Raw genomic sequence first — 25,830 nt, 5'->3', positions numbered from 1 at the left:
AAATCTCACCGCACCTGGGCACCGACAGGCCCCACGGGGTACAGCCACCCAACACCCGAGCTGTAGCCAAGCTGCAAACTTTTCACGTGAAACACTCCCCTCAAAAGAGATGCTGGGAGATTACAACAGGCAGGAAACAGGCCATTTTCCGGCAGCCCACACTGGGTGGTTTTATCCACTGATTTTTTTTTTCCCACTTGTTCTGAGCTCTTCACAGCAAGGATTTGTGTCCCGCAGGTCTCAACCCCATTGCTGCGGAGGAGTCCTCCACTGAGCGGCAAGGAAAAGGCCACTGCAGCCCCAAGCCAAGACCCATTCCCACCCTGCCGTCCCTGGGAGCCCCGAGGCACCCCGGCAGCGAGGTGGCAGTGCCCTGCTCAGGCCCACGCGTTCAGGGCGAGCTGCTCCAGCACGGGAACCGGCCCGGGGACGGGTCCCCTCCCGGCCGCACGGCGAGCAACGGGGCGGCGCCTGGGCCCACCCAAGGGCACCCGCAGGCCGCTGCGCCCCGAGACCCACGGGGAGGCGCCCGCGGTGCGCAGAAACCACCCCGGGCGGCAGCCAGAGGCCTGGGGAGCCCCCCGGGGCGCCCAGCGAGGCCCCGGCCCCACAGACAGGCGCGCCGAGGCCCGCGGCGCGGGGCGGGGGAGGGCGGGGCAGGGCTGGGGAGCCCGCTGCTCCGCGCCCGCGCCTGGCCCCCCGCGGCCGCCGTCGGACGGCGCGCGCGGAGGCGGCGCTTGCCTCTTCCCGGAAGGAGCGGGGGGCACGTGGGCGCGGACCACGTGTTCGCCGCTCCATGGCGTCGGCGGCTAAGCGGCCCAAGGTAGCGGAGCGGCGGCCGCGGCGCGGCCCGGGCCCCCTCCGCCCCGCCCCGCCCCGCCCCGACCCGCCGCGTAGGTGCCGCCGGGGCCCGGCGCGGCCCCGCCTCCCGGGTGCGCCCGGGCCCGAGCCCCGGCCCCGCTCAACGCTTCGGCAGGGCGCGCCGGGGCCGGCCGTGCCCGCGGCGGGGGGGGCTGGGGAGAGCACTGCCGCGCCTCGGGCAGTGCGGGGGGAGCCGGCAAGGGCCCTGCGCCGCCCGCCCCCGCCCCGCTTTCAGCCCGTTTTCAGCGCGCTTTGGGACGGGGGAGGCTGAAGTGGGACCTCAGTGACAGCCAGGGAAGCCGCGGCTGCGGCTGGAACTTAGCGGCTGGCCCTGGAGCTCTAAAAGGCTTGCGTGGAGGCACCACGGCTCCCTCCTGCCCGCCTTTCTTCCTTACGTTTGGAGACTCCCTGTGCTTGACCCCTATTTCTGTCTGCAGGTGGCTGCTGAGAGCAGCACTGCCGAGAAGGGCAGCGTTGATCCCATCGCAGGCTTCCTGGCATGGTGCAAGAAGGCTGGCTTGGAGCTCAGCCCAAAGGTGAGTGGGGCAGCGCGAGTCTCAGCTGGGCTCCCCTTTGGCTGTGGGGCTGGGAGGGCAGGAGACACCCAGCCTCACCCACCCATGGGTTGGGTCAGAAGAGGAATGGGGTGGGCAGGGAGGCCGCGAGCGTGGTTACTAACTGCGCACCAGAGATGGGGAAGGTGATCCAAACCTTGCCTGGGTTTGTGCAGAGTCCAGCCGTAGCCTCGCCTGCCCGCACTTCCCTCCCCACGCTCCTGACAGGTTGCCTCTCACCCAAGGTCTGCGTGAGCAGGGAGGGCACCGTGGCAGACTACGGCATGTTGGCCGCCGAGGATCTCCAGGTGGGAGAAGTCCTCTTCACCATCCCTCGCACTGCACTGCTGTCCCAGTACACCAGCTCCATCCAGGCCCTCTTGCAGGAAGGTGAGCACAAGGGGAGACCTGAGGACACTGCCTTCAGCTCCCACGCTGGGTAGGAGGCAGTCAGGGCTTGTCTGGCTGCTTTATCCTCCCCTTTCCAGCAGGCCTGCTGTCTTTCTCAGCACCCTACTTGCACTTGCTCCATCTTCCTTTCAGTGGAATAAAAGTGGTCTGGGATAAAGTCTAGGGAATGCTCCTGCTTTGTGCAGGATATCAGAGAACCTTGGGAGCAGGAAGCAAGGTCCTGGTGAAGAACTAGTGCCTTGACTGCTGGAGGTAGAGGGAGCAGGAATTTGCAGGGCCGCTAGTGAACAGGAGAGAGAGGGGGTGGCCTGGGAGAGCCTTGTGTCTTCCCCCTTCCTAGTGGCAGCAGGGAGAGAGCTGAGCCCCCCATCCTTTTCCAAGGCGGTCCAGAGCCATGCTGGCAAAGAGCACTGTTAGAAAAGCTGATTACTCCAGCATAGCAACAACCAACGTGGCTGTGCTTTCCTCAAGGTGTCTCCTAGGAGAAAGTGGTTTTTTGCTGCTCTGAGCACCTACAGCCCCAGGTGAGGCTGCAGTGCAGTGTCGGGGGGGACAGAAGCTGGACTAGGTCATGCACCCGCTCAGCACCGTGGCTACAGAGCATGGCAGCTTTTGGTTCTGCTTAAGCTCTGGCCAAACCTGAGACTTAAGAGATCTAAGCTTAAGGCACTGAGTCTGGGGTTTTTCCTTTGTGCTGAGCTTTGATACTTGGAAGACCATGTTCTCAGGGAAAAGGAACAAAACCCAGATCAATCAGCGTACGTTCAACCCTGCTCTCTCCTGTTTGGTTCCTTAGCCCGAGAGTCATTGCAGAGCCAGTCTGGCTGGGTGCCTCTCCTGCTGGCCCTGCTACATGAATATACAACCAGCAGCTCCCACTGGCAGCCTTATTTCTCACTCTGGCAGGACTTCAGGAGCCTGGATCACCCCATGTTCTGGTAAAGTGAAACCAAGTGGCTCTGTGGAGGTGAATTGGGCAGCTGAATCTAAGCTTTGTCCAGGAAGAAGGGAAACTGAGCTCGACGCTGCTCTTTTGGGGGTTGGATGCGGTTTTACTGGATGACTCTACCGTCCTCTACTCCAGCCCTATGCTGTTAGTGTTGGCAGCCTGAGGGACCTTCCCAGGCACTACACAGGCTTGCAGCTGGCTACAGAAAGTAATCCGAAAACAAGAATCAGCAGAGCCTCCGCAAGGCTCAGATTTTGGAGGAGGGAGGAATTTATAGACCCTTCTCTCTGCAGTAGTAGATGGAGAGAAACTTGCTCTTCTTTTCTTGCAACAGGCCTGAAGAGGAGAGAACAAGGCTTCTGCAGGGCACAGGCATATCAGAAGCAGTAGACAAGGACCTAGTCAACATCCACCTGGAGTACAGCTCCATCATCCTGCCCTTTATGGAGTGCCACCCTGACATCTTTGACCCCAAACTGCACACGCTGGAGTTGTACAAGGAACTGGTGGCATTTGTCATGGCCTACAGGTGAGAAGGGAGGGCTTTGCTCTCAACGGGGGGAAGGAAGGAGACTGTCTCAGGCTCTCATACAAGGCTGATGAAGGGCAAGTGGCAGCACCAGAGACTGGGAAATGATCATAGTCTGTGTTACTTATGTTCTTGTGCTGTACTGCAACGTTTTAGAGAAAAGCTGAAGCTTGGGCTGTACTGCAGGGTATAAAACTGGCTTGTCTTTGCCTCCCTTGTATTAGCTTTCAGGAGCCTCTGGAGGAAGCAGATGAAGATGAGAAGGGGCCCAACCCTCCAATGATGGTGCCAGTAGCAGACATTTTGAATCATGTGGCCAACCACAATGCCAACCTGGAATATGCTCCGGTGAGTGCAAAGCCGGTGCACGCAGCGCAGTCTGGTACCTGTTCATTGCAAGGCAGGGCTGGCCTCGGGGACTGGTGCTGTAGAGAGGCCATCTCCCTGTTTGAAGCCAGGGCAGCACTACTCCCATGTTGAAAGCAGCAAGTGAGCCTGGCCTGGGTCTCTTTAGTATGAAGCTATTGTACATACTCCCCTGCTTTTTGCTTGGTTTAGCTAGAAAGAGCTTTGGGTCATCTGAACTTCTTTGAAGGTGCTTTTGCTGCAGCACTAGACTTGAGACTTGTTTGTCTTGCTTACTTTTATGAATAGAGGAGTAGCTGTTAGCTTTTTCCTAGGATCATATATGAAGGAGGGCACATGCCTGAAGCACTGGCAGGCCTGGCAGCCTCTGCTGCCACCACCATAGCCCCAGGAAGCATCCCCCTCCTGAGACTGGTAGGATCGCAGTAGCTTTCTTAGAGCTTCTTCTGTCTCTGCTTGCAGAAATGTTTACAGATGGTTACAACACAACCCATCAGCAAAGGACAAGAGATCTTCAACACCTACGGACAGATGGCCAACTGGCAGCTCCTACACATGTATGGCTTTGCAGAGCCCTACCCTGGCAACACAAATGACACAGCTGACATCCAGATGGTGACAGTGCGCAAGGCAGCATTGCAACGTGAGTATCACTTTTAACCACTCTGGGAAAGGATGGGTCAGGGATCTGCCCCTGTTAAATAGTGCTTTAATGAAATAGGGCTCAAGTGTGAGGGGGAAATGAGATCCTCAGGTAGCATTTAAGGTGCTGGGGGTTATGCACAGATTTACTGCCTCCTGTCTCCCTTTCTTCATCTGTCCTCCCAGTGGAAGCTGGGTGGGGTTTACAGATGTGCTCCTGTCTTCAAAACAGGTGCCAAAAGTGAAGCAGAGCAGCAGCTGGTCTCACAGCAGTGGGACTTCCTATGCCAGCTGGAAATGGTTGGGGAGGAAGGTGCCTTCGTGCTGGGCTGGGATGAGGTGCTGACAGAGGAAGAGCTGTCCATGACCCTGAAGGTGAGCACTGCTGGGAGATTACCAGTCAGTGAAAGAGCTACATGATGGGAAAAACCCAGACTAACTGCACACTGGTTTGAACAGCTGCACTACAAAACTGTTAACTGAAGGGAGACAAGCATGTAAATGCAGTTTGGTACCAACAGCCCTGAATGAGAAATGATAGAGAATGGGGCTGTCCAGCCCCCTGAGACTTCAGGTACTGCATTCCTGCGCACCTTTCTTGAAACAGCCAGCCACACACACTTATGTACTGGTCTTGAACAGCTTCATGGCTACTGCTGTTCTAGAGTTTTTGCACCTTTATAGGTAGCAGTTGAGATGTTCTTTTAAGACTGTTCCCAACACCCAGGTTTGCCATTTCAATGTTCTCCTGACCCACAAGTCACTTGTGATTAGGCATCCAAGTCTGTTTTCTCATCTGACACTAACTGCAGCTGAGGAATAATTCACTTGTTCCACACAGCCCTATGACTGTACTCCTCTAGGGAGGAAATCCTGATGTACTCACACAGCCAGTGACTTGTCTCCTTGCCTGGGTGATTACAGGTGTTGTGCATGTCAGAAGAAGAATTCCAGGAGTATAAGGAGCAAGATGGCTGGGAAGATGACACTGAGGAAGAGAACTCTATACTTTCTAACGAAGCTCTCTCCAGACTTAAACACCCCTGTAAGAAGCTCCTTTATGATAGTGTGCTGCTGACTCTAGAGTCCTACAGGTCAGACTTGAAAGCAGAGCAGGACTTGCTAAATAATGAGGAGGCTTACAAGAGACTGAGTCGAAGGGAGCAGCAAGCTTTGCATGTGCGCTATGGACAGAAAAAGATCTTGCATCAGCTCCTAGAGCTGATACAGTAGGAACTTGACTGCCCCTGGAAATCCACTGCCTGGAACTGAGCACAGAAAGGGCCTTTGGCCCTTTCTTCTACTACAGCAAGACAAAGATTGAATTTGGGCCCACTTCTCCCTTGCATTGCATCTGGCTTTTTATCTACCTCTCTATAAAGAAAAAACCTTAAGCAGTTATGGCAGAAGAAATAGTTTGGGGGGAAGGAGGGGTTATCATACAATGGGAGCTCTGGAGCACAACCAGCACCAGGAGCAGAATCCTCCTCTAGAGGATTTACTAAAACTCAGATCTCCTACTATTTGCTTGCAGAAGACAGACCTACACTGGCATTATGACAAGCCTGTTTCCTCACTTATCATTAGTGATTCAAGGCAAGAGCTGTTCCTTGTCCAGATGAACAGGAGCAGAAGTACATCTGGTAACTCTTACTTTGAGTAAACATCTGGCAGATGGATATGTCAAACTATACTCTTCCCCTGTACTCCATTAGTAGTGAGCAGTACAGGAGTATACCTGTACCAGCACATCCATCTGTCTGGTTTCCATGTAGGATCAGTATAGCAAGAGGTTTCCTTTTATCTCTGTGAAAAGCATATGGTATATATCTCAGGCCCACACAGAAATCTCTCAGGCTCATACTGTTTGTATATACTATACAGTGGCACTGTCACAGTTCTGCAACTGCTGTAGGTTAAGCATTGGATATACACCCTCCAGTTGATACAGTTCTTCCCTGAAATCAGGTTTTGCTCTACGTCATGCTTAGCTGCGCTAATATTTTCCCTTCAGCAGTTTCTGTATGACAAAACAGTGAAGGTTTACAGGCCAACCTATGTTTAATAAAAACAATAGTTCTTACTCAGCCACTGTTGTCTGCTTCAACAGGGTACAAAGTCCCATCTAAAAAGAGATCTTTCCTGATGCTGCTGTAGAGTTGGAAGTATTGCAAACAAGCAAAACCAAGACTATTCACTTGTATAAAAGAGGTCAGCTACAGCCCTAATTGCAGTGCTGGAGGCCAGAGTGTTTGTAACATTACCTAGGCTACTTCCCCACCCCCTCCTTTCATTCTTACAGCAGAGCATGCAGTAGCTTTAGTAGCTTTAGTAGCTTTAGTAGTAGTAGCTTTAAAGTCCAATCTGCCATCTTGGCTCTTCCTCCAAAAGGCTAGGAGATTTCAAATTATGCATACAGCAGACTAAAAGGTTAACCTTCACTCCTCAAACATGAGGTGCATTATACTCAAGGCCTCGGCTGTGGCAAAGCTCTTTGGTAATCCTTGTGGAGCCGACACAAACACTATTTACCTTGACAGTAACAGGCTCAGTCACAGGTTCCTTACCTGCTAAGAGAGGATACAGAGTGCAGCAGTCTCTGTCCTACCAACCAAACCTACATTGTACAAAGTTAATGGGATCTTGGCTGAGTCCTGCCGCCTTCCACCCTCCTCTACACCCACCCCAGCAGTTATTAAGGCTTGAAGGAACCAGCTATGTACAGCAGTGTTAGTACAGAACCAAAGAAACCTTTGAGCCTTAGCATAGTCAGTATTAGGAGTCATTAAGACAGGACACTACTACATCACAGTCAGTATGCTCTGCCTATGGTTAGTTAGATTTAAATATCAAGAAAACCTCTCAGAATCTGGACTACATGAAAGACTGATTACTGATAGGTCCCTGTAGCCTAATGCAATAAAGGTGGAAAGCTAAGAGTTGCAGCGCCAAAAGCAAATAATCCTTACTTTAAAGAGTCAACTTCAGCACAAGTGCTGACCTGCCAAGCAAGGCCCGGGGAATTGTAAAAACTGGCAAGAGACCGCCACTTTAGACAGAGGGGACTGACAAAACACGGCCCAGAAAGAGCTGGAAAATTCCCCTTGAGCCACTGGGACATTTGGCTCAGTGGTCTCCTAGATCTAGTTTGTGCTCTGTGCAGCAAAGGCAAAGCCAGATGCAGTTGCTTATAGCTAAGCAAGAGAATCCTGATCTCTCTACCCATACCACAGCAGTCAACTAGATTTAACAAACTAGAAGTGTTTTCTAAAAAGAAACAGTGAAGCTTTTTCCTAGTATCTGTTAGGTTCTAAGGCATAGGCTAAAAATTCAGAGTATTAGCAATGCTAAAGCCACCTAGCCTCATTACAGCTAACTAGCAAACTTGCAAAGATTCTTGTTGAAAGTATAGCAGGGGAGCACGTTGTTAGAAATGAAGCTGGACTACTATCTATTCTCTGTATCCCTCCACTTTAAGTACTGTACTGGAAGAATAGCATCTCCTCTCCAACCCAACACTCAGAGACAAACTCTGCTTACGAATTTGCAACTAAAATATTTCCCTCCCCAAGAAGCTATACTGAGTCCTTTCCTTTTGCATTTCAAACTAAGTTTCTATCTCTTCTCTCCGACCTCATGCTGCAAAACAAGCTCTGTAACTCCTCCTCACAGGCAGTGCCTAAAACACACTGGAAAACTGCAAATTTTGGGTGAGTGGAACAGACTTTGAAAGACATCAACTGGCCAAGTAGGATGGAACTGGAGAGAATAAGCACAGTGGCACGTGCTGCATGTCATGACTTTAATGTGTAACTACAGTATGCATACATACAAGAAGTGGGAGAACTAAAGCCCAAGAACTAGAAAGGCTACAAAATACAACACATGGACCAATACTTTACAAAACATTCAAAATCCTTACAAAATGGGCTGTATTGGTCCTTTGGTCTTTTTTTTTTTTTTTTTTTTAAACAAACTTATACTGTGTGGCCATCAGGGGGAAGGTCTAGGTTTAGTCCCCCCTCCAAAATTTACAAGTGTCAGGAAAAGAAAAAAAAAAAAAAAGGAAAAAAAAAAGCTATAGGCCTGGTCTCTGGTTTCTTTACTAAAAACAGCTGACCCTCTCCCAAAGGGCCTGAGGTGTATCTTCTCCAACAGAAAGGAGGCGTTTTCCGACTGCCGCTCCCCTTGCTGTCTGTCAGCATTTGATGATTTGATGTGGGGGGGGAAAAAAAGGAACTCTGAACCTTAATCCCTCCCTCACCCTTCCCTATTCCATAGTATTCCCGTATTCCAAACACATCCACTTTTTTTTGTAAAACAACTTAGTGATTTAAAGGTCCCCCATCCACATAAAGAAAAAATAAGTTACATAATATTATAACTGGCTTTTCAATATTCTTTGGGAGTCTGGGAATGTCAGGACAAGGAGGTCTGCCCCAGACAAGTGCTTGGCATCAGCAGCTGCCCCTTTATTACAAGCTGGACAGGCACCAGTTACCCACCTGTCTTTACACAGTTTGCACAAACCCAAAAGTCCAGACAAACGTTTCTGTTCCTTGTATTTACACTAGTTCAAAATGATATTCACAGCATCTTCTGAATTTTGGCCAAAAGTCAAAAATTTGTTTGAAACTTTGGAACGTGCCCACACAGACTTTCACCCAAGGTCTGTTGCATGTACCCAATCAGGGGGCTGGGAAGGTCAGGAAGAGCCTTACAGATTCTTCTGTCGGTCGATGGGATGGGGACCTCCAGGCTGGCACGCTTACAATACAAGATGCAGCTCATCTAACTGGCACCAGTCCCTTCCATTACTTGCTGGGCCTGCTTCTGCCCCATACAGCACTGTGCAACTGACTGGAACAACCTGAACACAGAAGCAAAGCAGCGTTAGGTGCGTCAGCTGTACCCTCCATCAGGAGGTTGATATACTGTGATCCCCATCATCACAAGATGGGGATTTGGGAATAAACTCCCAAATAAATGTGAATTAGCAAGTCCTGTGTTGGGTGAAGGAGCCAGACTCAGATCTTTTTTGGGATACTTCATCACAGAAATGCAGTGGCCTCAGTTCAGTCCCCAAAAGAATAAGGAAAAACAGCAAGAAATACAGCCAGGTACCATCTTTGTGCACTACCATCGTGAAGGAATCTGTTCACATTATGTAGGAGGCTGCTCTGAACCATCTCTACTGAGTTACTGGTGGCAGCCCAATTCCACTATCATTTATGCATCTCCAAGGTCTCCGCTGCAACCTAAAACTTCACTGCGGTACAAAAGCATCCACAAAAATTTCAGATCTGCTGGGAGAAACAGGTGGCTTCACTTCCTGAAGAACAAATCTGATTATATCAGATGCTACTGTGAAGAAGCAGTAGTAAAAGTCCAGCTGGCTGTGCAGTCACTGTTGTAAGGCAGCAGCTCTGCCTGGGATTTTCCAAAGCCACCCTCTTCTGTGCAAGAGCAGCAATTTCATAAAATAGTAACAGAAAAGCAAGTATATGTATAGCCAAATGGACAGAGAAAAGATTAGTAGCCAGCTCCTGGACTTGAAGTAATCACTTTTTTGCCCCCAGGTTATATGTTTTCCTCTTAGTACTGCAACAATTGGTGCCTCCACTATGAAGCTCCAAAGACTCAAGGTGTAACTCAACCCGTTTCTGATGTATTGTTTTAGTGATTTAATAGTTAAATTATACTCACTTCTCAATCTCTGGAGCACAGTGAACAAACTCATGGTTCCAGAACTTAAATGCTGGATTTTTTATCAGCTCAATGAAAGTAATAAGGAGACCCCAGGGATGAGGCCTATTTACAATCAGTCGTTCCAAGAGAACCCTGCAGTCGAGAAGTAAAAACAGTTAGAGCTCAAGATCTGAATTGCACAGGGAAGGAAAAAGAGAGAAGCTGAATGCAGGCAAGTTAAATGCCTCCCCCCTCTCACCTAGTGATTTGCTCCTGGATAGCCTCGGTGTTGGCCTCTGCAAACAGGTAAAGCATGGTGCAACTGAAGTAATGGGTGTGACTGTTGGGATATCGCAGCTGATTGGCAATTGCATTCAAGAAAAGGTACCGACCTGCAGAAGAGGAATAGTACAGTACAGTACATATGGTTTCCCTTAAACACACAAAATAGAAGTAAAGAAACAACTAGCACTGCTTTAAGATTAAGGTTCGTGAATCTGTCCTACGCAGCTACACAAAACATAATTAAAAACAACTGAAGAGATGAAAAAGCATCATCAATCCAAGTTGATGGGGCACTAAGAATTTGATTTCTCTTCATTAAACTGATTTCTCATTCCCTTGCATATCTTGAACATTTGGTTTTAATATTTCTCCTGTATTCAGAGTTCAATATTCTAATGTAGCATTACTTACTACGGATTCACTAGTAGCTACACAAAACACATCTCCTGTACTTCTCATAGCTCAAACAGACAATCTGCCATTAAATGAGATCACATGTACTAGAAGCGTTTCCAGCTCACCTTCAGTGTCCAAATCTACAGCCAAATTCTGGAAGATGTCCATGTGAGCTGAGTGGGTGATAGTGCTCATGGAGGGTGTGCTGCCTTTGTTGTGAATGTGCGCAATAGCTTGAGTACCTACGTAGAGCACCAGTGCATTAATCAGCTGGATGTTGTAGCGGTTGCCAGGTTCATTTGATACCTAACAGCAAAGACAAAAGAAGCATTCATATTCTATATTGATTCAGCAATCTAAGGTGCAGATTTGTAGCACACAGCATTCAGATATCTTCTTGATTATGGCAGAAGGCAACACACTTCGTGCCCAAGTTCAGTTTAGCATTTGCCATCTTGTAACACTGTGGGTATATATCCAAAGGTACCAGCAAAGCACTGAAAGACCTGACAGACAACTTCTGCACTCCTTACTGAAAACAACCAGGTCAATGCATCTGAATTCACCAGTGGTACCACAGACTGGTTGAAAGACACCACCTGCATGAATGCCTAATTGTGAATAATTTTCCTAAGAAAGTCCAACTTCAATCCTGAATACTGAATATATGCATTTGCCAGTAACTCTGAACTGGGCTTTAGCTATATTTTTCCCCCGAAGCATCAGCATGTAGATACACAGGCTGCAAGAAACAGCAACCTTAAGTTCACTTGGAAACAAAATTTAATCAGATTCTGAAAAACTGCAGTCAAGTACAGTAAAACATGTGAAGTCTCAGATATGTCCTGGGTAAACAGTGCTAGAGTTGTATGATGGACATCACAGACAATTCATCACCCCACAGTGGTAGTGGACAGAAAAGTGAGCTTGATGCCATCAGCTCTGTCTTCTCTACTTAAGGTTTGCAAAGCTGTGCACTAGAGGAAGACATGCAAGCAGAAGTGTCATAAAGGTTTAGATAACCTTGTATTTTCAATACAAGATTTGGCAGCTCTTGGTCAGCCCTTAGGACAACCCGTAGATAAAACCAACTGCTTTTAAACTGGATCACTTCAGGGTTGCCAAAGTTGACATTCCCGTTTCCTTATGCTCCCCTTACCCCTTGATGAAACTACTTAGCACAGAGATTTAGTGTCCTGCTAGACCCTGGGAGAAGAAATATTCAGAGAAGGGAGCATTTTCAGAGGTCAATCCAACTGTCTAAAACACGTGCTTACTATACACCAACATACTTCCCGCAAGAAAGGAGGGCAACTCAGCCGATAAGATCATTTGTCTCAGATTATTTGTATTCAGCACCCTCACGAACCAGCCACTTACCTGTAGGTTGCTGCGCAAGTCAGACAAGAAAGTGACAGGAGAACGGGTTTTGAGATAAGAATCCAAGTCTTTCTTGAACTGAGGTGGCATCACGCCAGTGAAATTGGTAAGTATCCGTGGAGCAATATTAATCTCACTCAGCATGTCCACCTGTCAAGAGAAAACCCAGTCAACTAAACAGTAAGTAAACTGATCTTAAAAAAGGAGTAAAGTGCAAAAGCAGATCTCTAAGTGATATTACATCAGCTACTGCTGTTGATAGCTTTTTCCTACCAGCAGTAAGGAGGAAACACTAAATCCTTCTCAGGTTTCAGAATAAACTGTTCTCTTCTTTTACGGGCAAACTGTGGTAAATGAGTATTGTCTCAAAGAACTGAGAGTAGAGGCTAAGGAATTCAAGAGGGAAGGCCATGGGAGAGTTCAGTCACCATCTCCCAATCTAAACTCTCACAGTTTGGTAGTTCTAACAAAGAACAAACATCTGCACAAGTCAAGAACAGCCTTCTTCAGTCTCGAAAAGAGCTAACGGAATGAGTATTACAGCTTCACTTCTGTCACCCAGCACAGTTCATGCAACCAAGAAATACAGGACAACCTTAAAGAGGCATGAGAAAGTTTACCCTGCAGCAGTCATTCCACAATTACAAGACTGATAAATGCCCAAGGATTTAGTCAGATAATATTAACACTTCTCAAAGCCTCTCCCCAGCATGCAAGAGCCTGGCTTCAGAATGGTCCAGCTCCTATTATCAATCTCACAAAAGTCCCACCTTCAGGTTGGGGGTGAAAGGGTCTGGAAGCCTCATGTTCCGTGGGAAGGCACTCAGGATAAGGTTCCTTAGCTGAATACAGTTAGGGGGGATCACATCACAGAACCCATAGTGGTAGTCACACAGAAATTCTGGGAAATCATGCAACAGGACCAGCAACACTCGCAGGGTACCCTGCAAAAGAAAAAACAGTGGCTGTAATATAAAGACGCTCCTAACTGTTCCTGCTGAAACTGCCCAAGAACTTGCAAAGATAGCCTGCCTTGTCACATGATTAAAGACTTACAGGAAGAAATTAATCTAGTAAGGTAGAGCCCGTGTCTGTCCCACTGACTTGCATTTAATTCTAACGTATAGAAACAGACTGTAAAAGAACAGTAAATCATATTCTGTTACGAGAACAAGTTTTGCTACTTTAATCCACCTCTATTTTCAGAGGAGTTCTGCTGGAAATAGTATCTACTAGATCATGTGCGTTTTTTACCTTGTAAAGAATTTGCATAGGTTTGGTGAGTTCCACATTTCTAAGAAAAGGAGCCAAGTACTTGAAAAGATCGATCAGTAACTGGGCATACATAGGCCAACCCTGTCAAGAAGGAAAAACAGCAGGTGAACAATGTGTAAGGAAGAGCAGTTGTCTTAAGTTCAAAGTCATCACTACAGTGGTCTTCATCTGGATCTGTATTGAGAGTAAGTTCTACTGCTAGCTCTATCAGGTGATTGCAGCACACCTCCAGTTTCAAGGGCTTCAGTTGCACATCATATGCTATAGGTGTATTCAGAACATTAAGCATGCCATACTGAGATGACAGTAATTCAGTCTAGACTACAGCTCTACAACTTTGACAAAGGTATGTTTATTAATTTCCAGTCACCCCATCTTCAATAGTTTGACACAAAGACTCTCCTCCATGCAGTTAGGTTACTGTGAATATGGAAGGCAACACAAACAGAACAGCCATGCTACTAGTGCACTTCAAGAGATGTGAAACAGCATCACACCAGATAAGCACCCTTCTGTGTGAGCTTTTTAATTTAGGAAAGATAAACTGCAGCCACACCTTCTGCTGTGGTGTATGTGCCAGCATTCTTGCAATAAATATCCGATGGGAGATCAGTTCCAGCCAGGCATAAACAAAACCTGGAGCTTTTGTAGGCCTCAGGATGTGAAATGTGTTACTGAAAGAAAAGTTAGAGCAGGTTAAAAGTGCACAGCAATAAGACTGCTTTTCACAATATTGAGGGAAAACATACACAGCCCTAGAAGCAAGGCATTTTAGCATCTTGGTTTTACCAGTGATCTTCCTTAACACAAGCAAGTGGACAATCTACATTAGAACCAGTTATTCCAAATGTGATTAAGCCACCATGAATGAACAGTCAGACAGCTTTTAGATGAAAATCCTTGATCCTCTCAGGAAAGGATGAGCACTGGGGCCAATCTCAAATACATACCAGAAGGCTGTGAGTGTCTGGAAGTTGATGGTCTCCAGCACATGCTCAGGAGCATTTAATTCTAACAGCAACATGATGAAAATGCGATGGTAAGGAAGCTGCTGAAATTCACTCTGCCGGACATCATGGTCCTGCAGAAGAACTCCCACCACAATACCGAGAACCTAAAGAAATTAACACATTTCAATACACTTTTCAGGATGACAGCAAGAATTACTTTGCAAGTCAGACCACAGATAACATTTTAGCCATCCAAAATAAATAAATAATTAAAAAAAATAGTAGCTTCCAGTAGGAACCGGAAGTTCTGGCAGCTGGAAAACAGTTGGTTGTGTAAACTAATCTACATCAGCAACTGCCCCAACCACTATACTTTGCTCTCCCTGTCCTACAAGACCAGTCACAACAACTGAGTGAGCAGTGTTGGAGGGTCTTAGGTAGCACCCAGCCATATGCCAGAAACTAAGGGTATAGGCTTTCATAAAACCAAGGCAGACATCAAGAAAATCAGCCTTAACCACATCCTTCTCACAGCTTAAAGCATCAGCTGTTTGTTTTTAATTTCAAGGCACAAACTGGAGGAGAACTAGTTTCTGGTGTTTGATATGAAATCTTTATGAGCAAGAAAGCCACCTGACAACCTGACATTCCATTCAGTTTCTGTTCAATGACCAATCCATTCAAGCCCTTATACGATATTTTAGCTGTAGTCTGCGTTAAGGTTTACGTTTCACATATATAAACAGAGATACACCCAGTTATGCACTTTAAATACAACAGGTACAGAAAAGTTCCCAACCTTGTTCAGGAGGTTGATTTTTGTAACTGTGTTGGTTGCCTCCCCAGAGTGCTTCACTAGCAGTGCAATAAGTCGCACAAAGGCATCCAGATTGTGGTAGCACTTGGCTCGAATCATTGTGGGGTTGGCAGCAGGGTTATGCTGTTGCTCAGCCTGAGCACGATAGCTGATTTCAACACACATTTCAGTGCAAAGACGAAAAAATCGAGTTATCAGGTCATCCGTTTTCAGGATTCCTTGCTGGTGCATCTGTCAGGGAAAGGAAAAACCCTCAGAATTGCAAATACGAAAAGTTCATTTTACAGCTTACTTCAAACAAACACTTTACAAAGCATCCACTTTGCCTGGCACAATTAACTTTTACTGCTCTCTCAAGAGACACAGGTAGCAAGCTATCTCTGCTACAAGTACTTGACCTTGCATGAAGGAAAGCAAGAGCAAATTTGTCAGGCCTTTAGGAGCCCACACAGTGCACGAGTGTTCTTGGGAAGGGTAGAGTTCAGCTACCAACTCAGTAATGGTCTTTGCTTACTTCAGAAAGTTGGTTTACAAATCATCTTTGTAGCATCTTCTGTAGGAGCAAGATGCATTAGAATAGTAAATTCTCCTCATAAGAAGACAGTGTGCAAAGAAAGCCTGGGGTTTCTGGGAAGGCAGTTTGGTTTGGGTTTTTTTTGTTTTGTTTTTAAGCAAACATATCAAAATGAAACCTCATTTTATATATTATCCCAATATTAAAGCCATCAAACTGAATCTAAAGTTACACTGCAGGAAGCCTCTTGCTTTTGGAGAAGGAATCTTACTTCAGAACTCCCACTGCAAAAACGTGAAGCTACATAAACAGCATCATCACTAACTTTTGGAAAACCTCTGGTATTTCTGGAATAGCTTTTAAAAAAGGGAAGCCGCATATCTGCCTTCTAAGTAATATGCTCCTTCTTGTCCTAAGGAATTACTGGAAAGGAAGCAACTCTTCTGAATGAAAGCAGCCAAAATTAAGGCCACTCTAAGTCCAGTATTAAAATCTTTCTTAATGCAGAAATTAAAAAATGCTCCTTTTTAAAAAACCTCACATCTGTAGCCTGTAAGGAAAAAGTTATATACATATATACATACATACACGCACACACTCTCTTATTTCATGTATTTCAGTTATTTCAAATTTGACAGTACTTATAAAAGGTAAGCAAACAAGTTGACAGAGTCAAGTAGTGCAAAGGGCATTCAGCATTATGAGTACCCCATACTACAGTATACTTTATGAGCATATTTTAAGGTACAAAATCAAGAACGACGTCACATGAAGTATGAATCAGTAAGGCTAAAGCCTCTTTTAGAAAGTCAGCTTAACACAAGACCCATAAACACATTCCAAAAGGGCAAAAAGATGCTATGCACTAGAATTCAGACCAACAGGAAGGTGGCTATAAGCCAGCACTCAAGGAAGCTGGATGAAAATCTGTGCATCAGAACCACACAGAAGCTGCCAATGGTTCTTCTCCAGCTCAGAAAAATCCTTGTTCTTGAGAAGCTACAGTAAGATGAAGGGTTGCTGCCATCACCACACTCAGGAGGTGAATCATGTTGTATTTTACAGCTAACAGGGATAAGCCTTCCGTTAGGGAAGAGAGACAGTAGTGCCCAGTTAGTGTTTCAGGAGAATGAGCTGGGCAAGCTACCCCTCTAGGCCTGTCAGGGTTCAGAGCCAGGCCAGCAATTAAACAGCTGATACAGTAGAGGTTAGCATGGTCACATGGTTCTTAGGAGCAGCTGACAAGCACAGCCAGAACTATTCTTCTGTATCATTGTCTGTAGTTAAAATAAGGAGTACAGAAAGCCCACACTGCACCTCTGGCAATACCTGTCAACAAGAGCTTCCCTTATCCATTCATCTGTGCAAAGCGAGAGGGGTATAAAGAGAATTAACCTTAATAGAGGCTTCTAACTACCACTATCTCTTTAGTGGTAGCTTACAAAACAAAAAACAAAAGTTCCCCCATCGGGGCTCTCCAACTTTTTTGGGCCAAGAGCTTCCACACCAGTGAGGCATCCAGTGTTATTCGGACTTTACAGCTTGAACTGCTTTTGGGTGGCAGCTGCAAGCTCTGTAGCATTTCTGTGGTATTAGTGCTGATTTTGAAAGAGAACATCATGCAGACAGACTAAACTAGGGGCTTCCTTGCAGTCAAGGAATTGATATGAATATAGTTTCAACAAGATGACTGCAAATATTACATAGGGAATCAGTACCAGGCTCAGTTACTCAGTACCATGCTGGGTTACTGAGTGCATTTCTTTTCTCAGTCATACCTGGCTGGCACATGTGTGCTGTTCATCACACCTGTTAAGGTGCCCAGAAGTGAAATGTCAGGGTTGTTTGGCTGTTTGAATTCAGACTTTAGCTAATGAAGTCTGATGTTTGCCCCACTCAGCAGTGGTTCCAATTAAAAAAAGGCATCCATTCTTCATGTGGTCTGAAACAATTCACCTGCATTTCTACCTACTGGCAATTTACTTCTGCAGGCTGTCAGACCCTTCACTATTATTGATGGGGAGTAACAGAAGCCAAGCTTCATTACACAGACCTTGTCAGAACTATTCCCTGTAACTATCTCATTTGAAGTTCTTTTCCCACCAGATTTATACCAAAAATCAGAGCCTGAACTGACAGCTTATTGCTACAGTATTTGAAGTAGCACATTATTTGCTGAAGGGTACGGGTTTCTATAGAGTTCTTTATTGCCAACAAAGCAAGAGAGAGAATTTTAACAGGCAACTGTCATACACCTGAAAAAGTTTCAAAAGGATGTCTAACACTGGTTATAACACTGCTTTAAAATGGAGGGCATCACACCCTACTTATGTTGAATAAAAAGCACCTTTCTTTCCAAAAGCTCTACCTGTCCAACAAACGCAGAGAAAGCTTTGGTACTGTCACGGCCTGCTGCAGCTGAATGGTAGAGGTTCACCCATTCCCTCAGTAGATATTCCGCCTTCTCCCTCAGACCTGGTGGGTCATCATACTCAGAGGCTTGGGATATTCCAGAATGCATCATGAAATTGGGACCTCCATGAGCACGGTCAATCATGGCTTCATAGTTTGATCGGACCACTTCCATCAACTGGGGTAATCTAATGCAACAGACCAGAGAGAGCTGGGTTAAAACAGGAACATAGCAAGGACAGTCCATCCACATCAGCTGCAGAGACATGATCTTAGCTTTAGGACCTCTCGCTAGCAGTTGGGGGTGATGACAGCAGCTGCTGCCACCACCACTAGCCTGATGCTGGCAGCTCTCACAAAAGAGAAGAGTTCTCCAAGCTCCAATCCATGTCTCTAAGGCCTAGCAGCAATTGCTTCCACCTCAGTAACAAGAAACACTCAAGCCCCACAGATATTTCCAGATGCTGTGGCAATATTTACTGCCCAAGTTACTGCTGGCAGGCCTACAAACCATGTGAGACTGGTAGATAGCTGCTTTGTAGACTCTAAGCAGGAAACTGACTAAAGCAAGAGACAGGATTGTCTAATTTGATGAATTACTTGGGTTAGCCAACACACATTTATACATATTTAAAATTTAAAGGACTAAGAATATTGCCTAAATTTGAGATAAATCAGGAATTCAGGCAAGTTTCTTACAGAACCACGGTATTTTAGAGCACAGTGCATAAGAAAGGCTTTCCTGCTCAAGCACTCTGTTCAAAGCCATCCTGCAACTGCTTCTAAGCGTATTCATATGCATTGCACACAATTTGACAGAAAATCAAAGCAATTACATTAGAGTGACATTGGAAGAAGAGAACAGTTTTATCTAACATAGGACTGGAGCCCTACAGGAAGCTTAAAGCTGTGCATTACACGTAGTGTCATATCATTCAATCGTAAATTATTTCAAATCATAAATGATCGTATTGGAGAAGCACTACATTGCACAGTATTTCAATCTCACCCTTCTGGGGCATTTCCTCTGGAGTGAGCGTTAATCCTCATGAGCGTCTCAATGGTGTGAAACAGATCTGCCTCTGTTACGTGGGCAACACTTCTCTCATCCACCAAGAGGATCTTTACCAACTGCATGGCAAATGCCACTGCCATGTAGTTCAAGCCATTCTCCATCGACTGCCAACACGAAAGAGGCAATCAAGGTTATGAAATTCAAGTATAAATCTTATGCTCAACTGAATACAGCTTTTCTCCTCCAAAAGAGTAAGTTCTCTTTACCTGAGCCAAGTGAAGATCATACTGCTGCATGTTAACAAGGTGATTGCGGATTAGCAACTCCACTGCTTCCACATTGTACTTGTACTCATCTCTGCATTCGATCAGGCACCTAGAAGAATTGGACTTCTTTTCATATGTACTTAAACTTTTAAGGGAATAATAAGGGCATTTTAAGGGAAATAACTCAGATTTAACACTTTAGAAACTGTGCAACTAACTGTGGTTTGTTACTTGGCTCCAAAAGGAACTTATTCTGGAGCAGTCTTCAAGGTAATGCTAGAGTTCAGGAACAGTCACCTGCCTCAAGCATTTGTTGCCCTGTACCACTGGTCACAACAGCCCTTCAAGAGCTTCCGTTTGTTCAGAATAAGAAGTCTCTCACCCGAGGACAAAGTGGCATATCTGTCTAGTTAAAGCGCTAGGGTTTCTGCTACAGACACATCATATCACTTAAGTTTGTGACAGCAAGCAGAGAGATCCTCTCAGAGCATCATTAATACTTCATTCCATGAAAGTCTCCTACTGCATTCTAGGATGAAGCAGCATTATCAGAGGGTCTAATTACTTTTAACACGAAAAAAGTTATTTTTGACCTGCCCAAATTAAATGATGCAGCAGTGCAAAATACTAACAAGGCAAACAATTTAGAACACCACAATAATTCCCAATGAATGAGTGAAGCAATATCAGTATACCTATTATCTCATAACTGACCTAGTAATTTGTTTGTTACACCATGGAGATCCATATGCACGGCCATCCTGCAGAGCCTTCAGCACAAGCAGATGACACTCACGATAGCGAAGCAGGAGGTCAGCATCTGCCCCACTCGTGGCATCCAGTAAGCCCTCAACAGCCTAGAATAGATGCAACCTATTAGCAGAGGAAAAAACAAGTCCTCTTCCAAATCTTCCGCAAACCAAATCACCAGCAGTTATCACCAGAAGACTTGGCAGCCATGCCAAAACAAAAACAAAACAAAAAACCTCACAGTTTGGTCACCGTGCTGGCCCTGTTGGTAAGATTACATGAGATTTTTCCAGCTATTATGTGTATAGGTATTCACTATATTCACTATTCGCCTAGGTATTCACTGTCCACAGCCGTTCTACCATGAACAAGCCTACAGTCTTTCTACAGCCCACTGGTTTTATATATACATGCACCAAGTAGCATGAAAGCCTGCATTTTTTTGTGCTGTAGCTTCTATGAGTCAATGCTTTTCAAGAGCAATTCTGCATATGACTCAAAAAAACCACATGAAAGAAGATTGATAAAACATGTCAGAGGTCAGCTTTCAAATTCTTTAGACAAAGATCAGCAGCAATCACGGTTTAAGATGCATCTGTGTTAGTCTATAGTAAATGGAAGATGAGTTTTCTACAGAGGCAGCACAATGCACCTAGTCAAGTCCTAGTCAGGAGTAAATCTTACAGTAGTTGTTTGCACTATCAGTTAAGAACAGAGAGCATTCCTTGAAGTGGTCTCCAGCTTCTAGTTACTTTTGCTCTGTCACTGTTCTTAACCCTAGTGCAGGCTGTTCAGTGTCCTATTGCTTCTCAAACGTTTTCCCCGCCCCCAGTCTGTCACTTTGTTCTACACAGGCATTTATGCTTGCTCAAGTCATGGAGCTCACTGTAACACTCCCTGCTTGCGTCTTTCTAACTGGCACACCCATAGATCAGTTACTGCAATACACAAGTTTGCCACTAGGAATTCAGTACTATGCTCAATACCATCCCCTTACAATTGCAATTTAAATGTCTTGCTTCGCCTCAAAACACTCCAAAAATCGGAAACCACTCGAGTGTGCAACAGCTCTACTTGCCCCACAGAAACCTACCACCCTGCGTCCCAGCATTCTGTACCTGTTCCTTCCCCCCAGCAGCCTGCCCAGAGCCTGTACAATGTCAAGTGAACAACACGTCCCTCCTCCCATTTTATTCACTGAATTTCAAAAGGCAGCAAGTGTTCAATGTTGTTCACCAAGCAGGTTCCACAGGATGCATGAAGATAGGCAGTCATCATCACCAAGATGATTCACAAGCCAGAACAGTAATAAAGAATAAATTCTAGATAAGGTGTAACAGGAAGAGAGTTGTTAATACTCACCTTCTGCAGCAGTCCAAGTGCAGCAATAGCATCACGTGAGTTACGAGCCACTACCACAGCCTCCAAGAGGCTGCGCAAAGCTTGAGCTTGAGGATTCATGGCCAGGGTATGTGGAATGGACTGCAGGTGCTGCTCCAGTTCTGTCATACATTTATCATAGATTTGTGCTACATCATCTGTAGCCCAGGCTTGCTGTTTAAGAGAAAGTGGGAGAGAGTGACTTTTGCACTGACTGTATTTGTGAAACTTGAATATCAATTGACCTTGACTGCTCCAGAACTTATAGCATCAGAAGAACACAGTCTTCTGCACTATCGTTGTCAGTTTATGTGGGTAACACAGAAGTATTATGAGCAAATTAGTTGTGGAAATAACCAGCAGTCCTTAGACCAAGTACACAGACAAGGATCTGTCCATTATCTTAAAAATCAGTGTGCGCCATCCATAACCTTCCCCCAAAGTAACCTGAAAGTTATACGCTTCACTGCTACTAAAAGATCATGTGTAGTAATTGTAACTTGCAGATCTTGTCCCAGTTTACGTTAAAATCCCACACAAAAGAACTCCCCTATCCCCAACACCACACAGACTGGGTGTAAGAGAACAGCTTTATGTTGCCATCAGTTTGTCTTTTAAAACTAATGCATTTTTAAACAGTATTCCCAAGCGTTACGAATGCCTCATTCTTACTCGCCTTTTAGCAAAAAAGAAGTGAGTTCTGCAACTTTCACCAAAAGGGCTTACAGTACTCTCACACCAATCTAGTTCAGCAATCTATACCTTCATAGGCTGAGCCAAGAATCCCGTAGGCTGAGTTAAATCATTGGTAGGTAAGAAGCCAGGGACATTGCGAGCAAACTCTTCGTAAACAGCCAGCTGTTTTGGATCCACACCTCCAACCTTTACAATACAGAAGGGGCAGGGACAAGACATTAACCTCATCATTAAGCACTGTGGCAGTAAGGAATGAAAGCAGTTTGTATAGCAGGTAGCTACACAAACCTAAACAGATTCTTAAACACAGTTTGTTAAACAGAGCAGTCTAGACATCAAGAAGTAGGATTCTGATCCTCTGTACTAAAGTCTTATTTTCCCTGCCACACCTCCTTTAACAGGAAGATTTTGCCATACAGCTGCACCTCACATTGCCAGAAACAAAAAGAATTGAATACAGACTTCCTGCTTCTCTGATGCACATGGAAGTACTCTGCTGAGAGTACAGGTATGCTCTTTAAAGGGAACAAAATACAAAGGAGAAGACAAAACAGACCAGTGACCTTCTTTTAGTGAAAGGAACAGCACAGAACAAAAAAAAAAAAAAAAAAAAAAAAAATTTGTCTCTCCAAGGAACTGAGAAAAGTGACATGAACACTCATTTTGGAAACAAGATTTTAATGCATCTCCATTACTAATCAAGCTAAGAGCAGCTGCACTGTCAAACAAGAAACGTAAAATATAAGACTGCTCAGCTAAAGCTGCACCATCAACTCTTTATTATCAGGAGGGGGAAGAAAAGCAACATCAGAATATAAAACTCAGTTAGTAGTCTCACCTTTAACCTGATCTGTTCTGGCATCCGTTCTGCTTGGTAAGTTAACACAACAGGATCACAGTACCGACGACCCTCTTGCCTAGCATGTTTTCTGAGCTCAAATTCCTGGAAAAACAACACATTAAATTTTTGACACCGAGTCCACATGTGTACGAGGGCGAATAAAGCTTTTGGAAAGACAGCAGCCCCATACTCACAGTTGCTAGCCTCTTATCCATTTCAGGGCCCGCCTTTTCCACAGCTGTCTTCTGAATAAAGCAGCATGCGAGCTCACAATTATCCTGCGCTAACTGGGCAGCTGCTTGCTCCATCATGTCCCTCTGTTGTGGGGAGGCTGCCTATTGAAAACCAGGAATAATCAACAGAAGCTATAAACTTTCACTTGATACAGTCTTAAGATTTGCACCACCACCAGCATAACACCAGCATTAAAAAAGAATGGTCTTAGGATTGCATTCACTTTGCATGCAATATACAATAATAAATTGAATATTGCATAGCTTTCAGTCAAGCACATAGGCAAGACGACACTAAATACTTCCATCAAGGAACAAAAGAGCAGGAAGCTCCCCTCTTCTTCACCAACCTATCTCCAGGCCATGGAAATAAGAAAGTCCTGCTTTGGACTGATGCCTATACAACAGGTGCTAATGCAGGAAAAGCAAGCCTTGTATCATGGCCTAAAAGTTTTTCATTTCCTAGGTTCTAATCACAAGATGTGAGGGGACATCACTAGCAAGGCAGAACAGTGGTCCTTAGCATTTTTCAAATGCTTTCCCCTTCTAATACAGATTTTTTCGTTGTCTTCTCAGGAATCTGCTTTAATAGAAAACTGAACAGATGGATCAATCTTCCAGGGTGCAAAGCAGCAACTCACTGGAAACTGAATACAGAGGTGCCCACCACCTCAGAATCACGTCAGCAAAATACTTGCCGTAAACCTGGGTAAACCGCACAAAAAAGTTTCCATTTCTCTTGTGCCATTGCTACATAACTTGAGGCTCCCCCTCAGCTCCCCAGTCTATCCTGCCATCTAGAGAAAGGGATACCATGAAAAGCCAAGACATTCTAGAACCAAATGTATTCCAGAATTAGGAACTCATAAAAGCAAACAGTCCAATCTACTTGGATTTTCTCCCCATTAAAATCTACTGCTATTTCATTCATTCCTGAAAACCATACTGCTTCTTTCAAATAGTAAAAATTCATGTTTGTTAACCCATTTCATACAGTAAGCCAAGTGTAAAATTTAAGATGTCTTGTAGAGTACTTCATTCTGCAACACGATGATTTGTACAGTTACACCATAAGAAGAAAACCTTGAGTTATAACCAGCTCTACTTCAATGCCATGTATCTTCATGGGTAGAAGAATCCCGACTACTGCATTGCTGCATTTTCAATGTATTCATGACGCTCTGCAGACATCATAATACATCAGCATTGTCTGCTGCAAAACAACTTATGTTTGCATGTCTCCAAACTCAAAACACCAAACACAAGTTTTCCTACTACCTTTACGAACTTGCCATTAGTTGTGAGACCGTTTTCCAGCTTGTTTTTATTACTAATAGCCAAGGCGACCACCACAATAAATGGATGTGTCTCTTTGAGGAAGACAAAGAAAATACTTTAGATAGAAAACCTGAGGAGGATGCTTAAACCATATCCAGTTTTCCACAGGTCAAGTATCTTCCGATTGTCAGTCTTGCCCTTCAACTGGCTAGACTACACCAGAAATCAATCCATCACAAGACTTGGCCTGACAGCAAGAGTCCTTGTGAATGATCACCATCATACGTCAGTGTCAGAAGACTAGACACCATCTTATGTGTTCCAGGTAACAGCTGAGCAGAATAATGCAGATGAGGCCAAAGAAAAACACAAAACCAGAAAGTTTTTCCAAAGCAAATACACTGAACTTCCTTCGAGCAGAAGGCAGCTTTAAACAGCAGGGACACAGCAATGTCTGATATGAGTGTCAGGCATTTTCACACTGCCCTGCAGCCTCAGATTCTGGGGAAAGCAGCATCTGATCCAGAACTGGTAATTACTGACTCGTATGTGACAGTTCACTAATGCATTTAGTGCCCTTAGCAGTTTAGTCAAGGATTTACAGAATTAAATTATTTTCAGGACCAAGCGTCTTTCAAATTCTCACCTAGAGTAAGACGGCATCTCCGTTTCACATTTAAGTCATGTTTTTACTGGCTATAAAATTCACTTAGTCCTAAAGCTGCAAAGGAGTCTGCAAGGCAAAGACAAACTCCTACAAACATGTTCTCCAGCAGCATGTCGTACCTGGTAGATATGAAATGAGATCTTAATTGCAGAGCTATCATAACCGTTGGCAGTCACCCTGTCTCCACAACACAGCATGGCACAGCACTACCTTCTCACACCACCTAAAAGCTAGCCAACATTTCTCCAGTTGCATCTCCATCTGCACTTCAGTTGCATCTGATGAACCAGAGCAAGACTTCATACCAGAGAAATATTTGTGCTCTTTTTACCAGACAGAAGACAAGAGTGCTATCTCTTACGGTTACTAGCTTGACACCCATACTCTGAATCACAATTAGCAAAGGTGCTAAGAGCAGTCACTGGCTCAGCCTGCACATTACCAAAATAGTACTAAAACTGTTTCCTCCCATCCCTAACTTGTGTTTAAGATGAACAGAATGAGATTCACTTGTATCCTTCCTGCTCTTGATCTCGGCAATCAGATTACCTGCACTGCTACACACGAAGGGACAAAAGTGTTTGAGACCTGGGATTTGCACTACAGCTTATCCATCCTGTACCTGCAGATAGAAGTCCTCCTAATATCTTGTACTCCCTCACTCCCTCCACACCT

The 25,830-nt window shown here is 45.2% G+C and overlaps 2 protein-coding genes across 12 annotated transcripts in view; one reads left to right on the top strand and one right to left on the bottom strand.

Moving 5' to 3' along the window:
* Window positions 1–724: 724 nt before the first annotated feature.
* Window positions 725–6,399, top strand: SETD6 (SET domain containing 6, protein lysine methyltransferase). Of its 3 annotated transcripts, none has more exons than XM_064519445.1 (9): window positions 725–823; window positions 1,299–1,397; window positions 1,661–1,805; window positions 2,623–2,764; window positions 3,110–3,304; window positions 3,529–3,652; window positions 4,133–4,313; window positions 4,545–4,687; window positions 5,237–6,399. In XM_064519445.1, exons 1-9 carry the CDS (start codon window positions 797–799, stop codon window positions 5,543–5,545), a joined length of 1,365 nt encoding a protein of 454 aa, XP_064375515.1. In that variant the 5' UTR covers window positions 725–796; the 3' UTR covers window positions 5,546–6,399. The 3 variants fall into 3 exon arrangements, with proteins under 3 accessions (XP_064375515.1, XP_064375516.1, XP_064375517.1); XM_064519446.1 differs by having other exon boundaries at window positions 1,644–1,805; XM_064519447.1 differs by lacking the exon at window positions 2,623–2,764.
* A 1,701-nt stretch (window positions 6,400–8,100) lies between these two features.
* CNOT1 (CCR4-NOT transcription complex subunit 1) overlaps window positions 8,101–25,830 on the bottom strand; it is a 64,575-nt gene continuing 46,845 nt past the window's right edge. For 5 of the 9 annotated variants that reach the window (XM_026107372.2, XM_064519442.1, XM_064519441.1 and 2 more), the window contains exons 32-49: window positions 23,172–23,312; window positions 22,975–23,079; window positions 22,203–22,322; window positions 21,423–21,614; window positions 20,025–20,167; window positions 19,311–19,419; window positions 19,039–19,208; window positions 17,965–18,217; window positions 15,086–15,334; window positions 14,287–14,450; window positions 13,893–14,010; window positions 13,316–13,417; window positions 12,832–13,005; window positions 12,062–12,211; window positions 10,807–10,987; window positions 10,260–10,392; window positions 10,019–10,153; window positions 8,101–9,182 (exon numbers count right to left, since the gene is read on the bottom strand). In XM_026107372.2, the coding sequence (XP_025963157.1) occupies window positions 9,104–9,182; window positions 10,019–10,153; window positions 10,260–10,392; window positions 10,807–10,987; window positions 12,062–12,211; window positions 12,832–13,005; window positions 13,316–13,417; window positions 13,893–14,010; window positions 14,287–14,450; window positions 15,086–15,334; window positions 17,965–18,217; window positions 19,039–19,208; window positions 19,311–19,419; window positions 20,025–20,167; window positions 21,423–21,614; window positions 22,203–22,322; window positions 22,975–23,079; window positions 23,172–23,312 (2,718 nt within the window). In that variant the 3' untranslated portion in view covers window positions 8,101–9,103. The remainder of the gene's footprint in view (window positions 9,183–10,018; window positions 10,154–10,259; window positions 10,393–10,806; window positions 10,988–12,061; window positions 12,212–12,831; window positions 13,006–13,315; window positions 13,418–13,892; window positions 14,011–14,286; window positions 14,451–15,085; window positions 15,335–17,964; window positions 18,218–19,038; window positions 19,209–19,310; window positions 19,420–20,024; window positions 20,168–21,422; window positions 21,615–22,202; window positions 22,323–22,974; window positions 23,080–23,171; window positions 23,313–25,830) is intronic. The other 4 variants (XM_026107377.2, XM_026107379.2, XM_026107378.2 and 1 more) reach the window with 1 other exon arrangement.

The sequence above is a fragment of the Dromaius novaehollandiae genome, chromosome 13 (assembly GCF_036370855.1).
Source record: "Dromaius novaehollandiae isolate bDroNov1 chromosome 13, bDroNov1.hap1, whole genome shotgun sequence".
In the NCBI taxonomy this organism is placed as follows: Eukaryota; Metazoa; Chordata; class Aves; order Casuariiformes; family Dromaiidae; genus Dromaius; species Dromaius novaehollandiae.
The sequence above is the reverse complement of the archived record's forward strand: the minus strand, read 5'-3'. Positions and strand labels throughout refer to the sequence as shown.

Excerpts from the sequence above, each read along its gene's own strand:
- SETD6 (XM_064519445.1), top strand. The coding sequence starts at position 797 with ATGGCGTCGGCGGCTAAGCGGCCCAAG. Across the intron at positions 824-1,298 it reads CGGCGGCTAAGCGGCCCAAG|GTGGCTGCTGAGAGCAGCAC; the intron begins GTAGCGGAGCGG and ends TTCTGTCTGCAG. Across the intron at positions 4,314-4,544 it reads GCGCAAGGCAGCATTGCAAC|GTGCCAAAAGTGAAGCAGAG; the intron begins GTGAGTATCACT and ends TCTTCAAAACAG.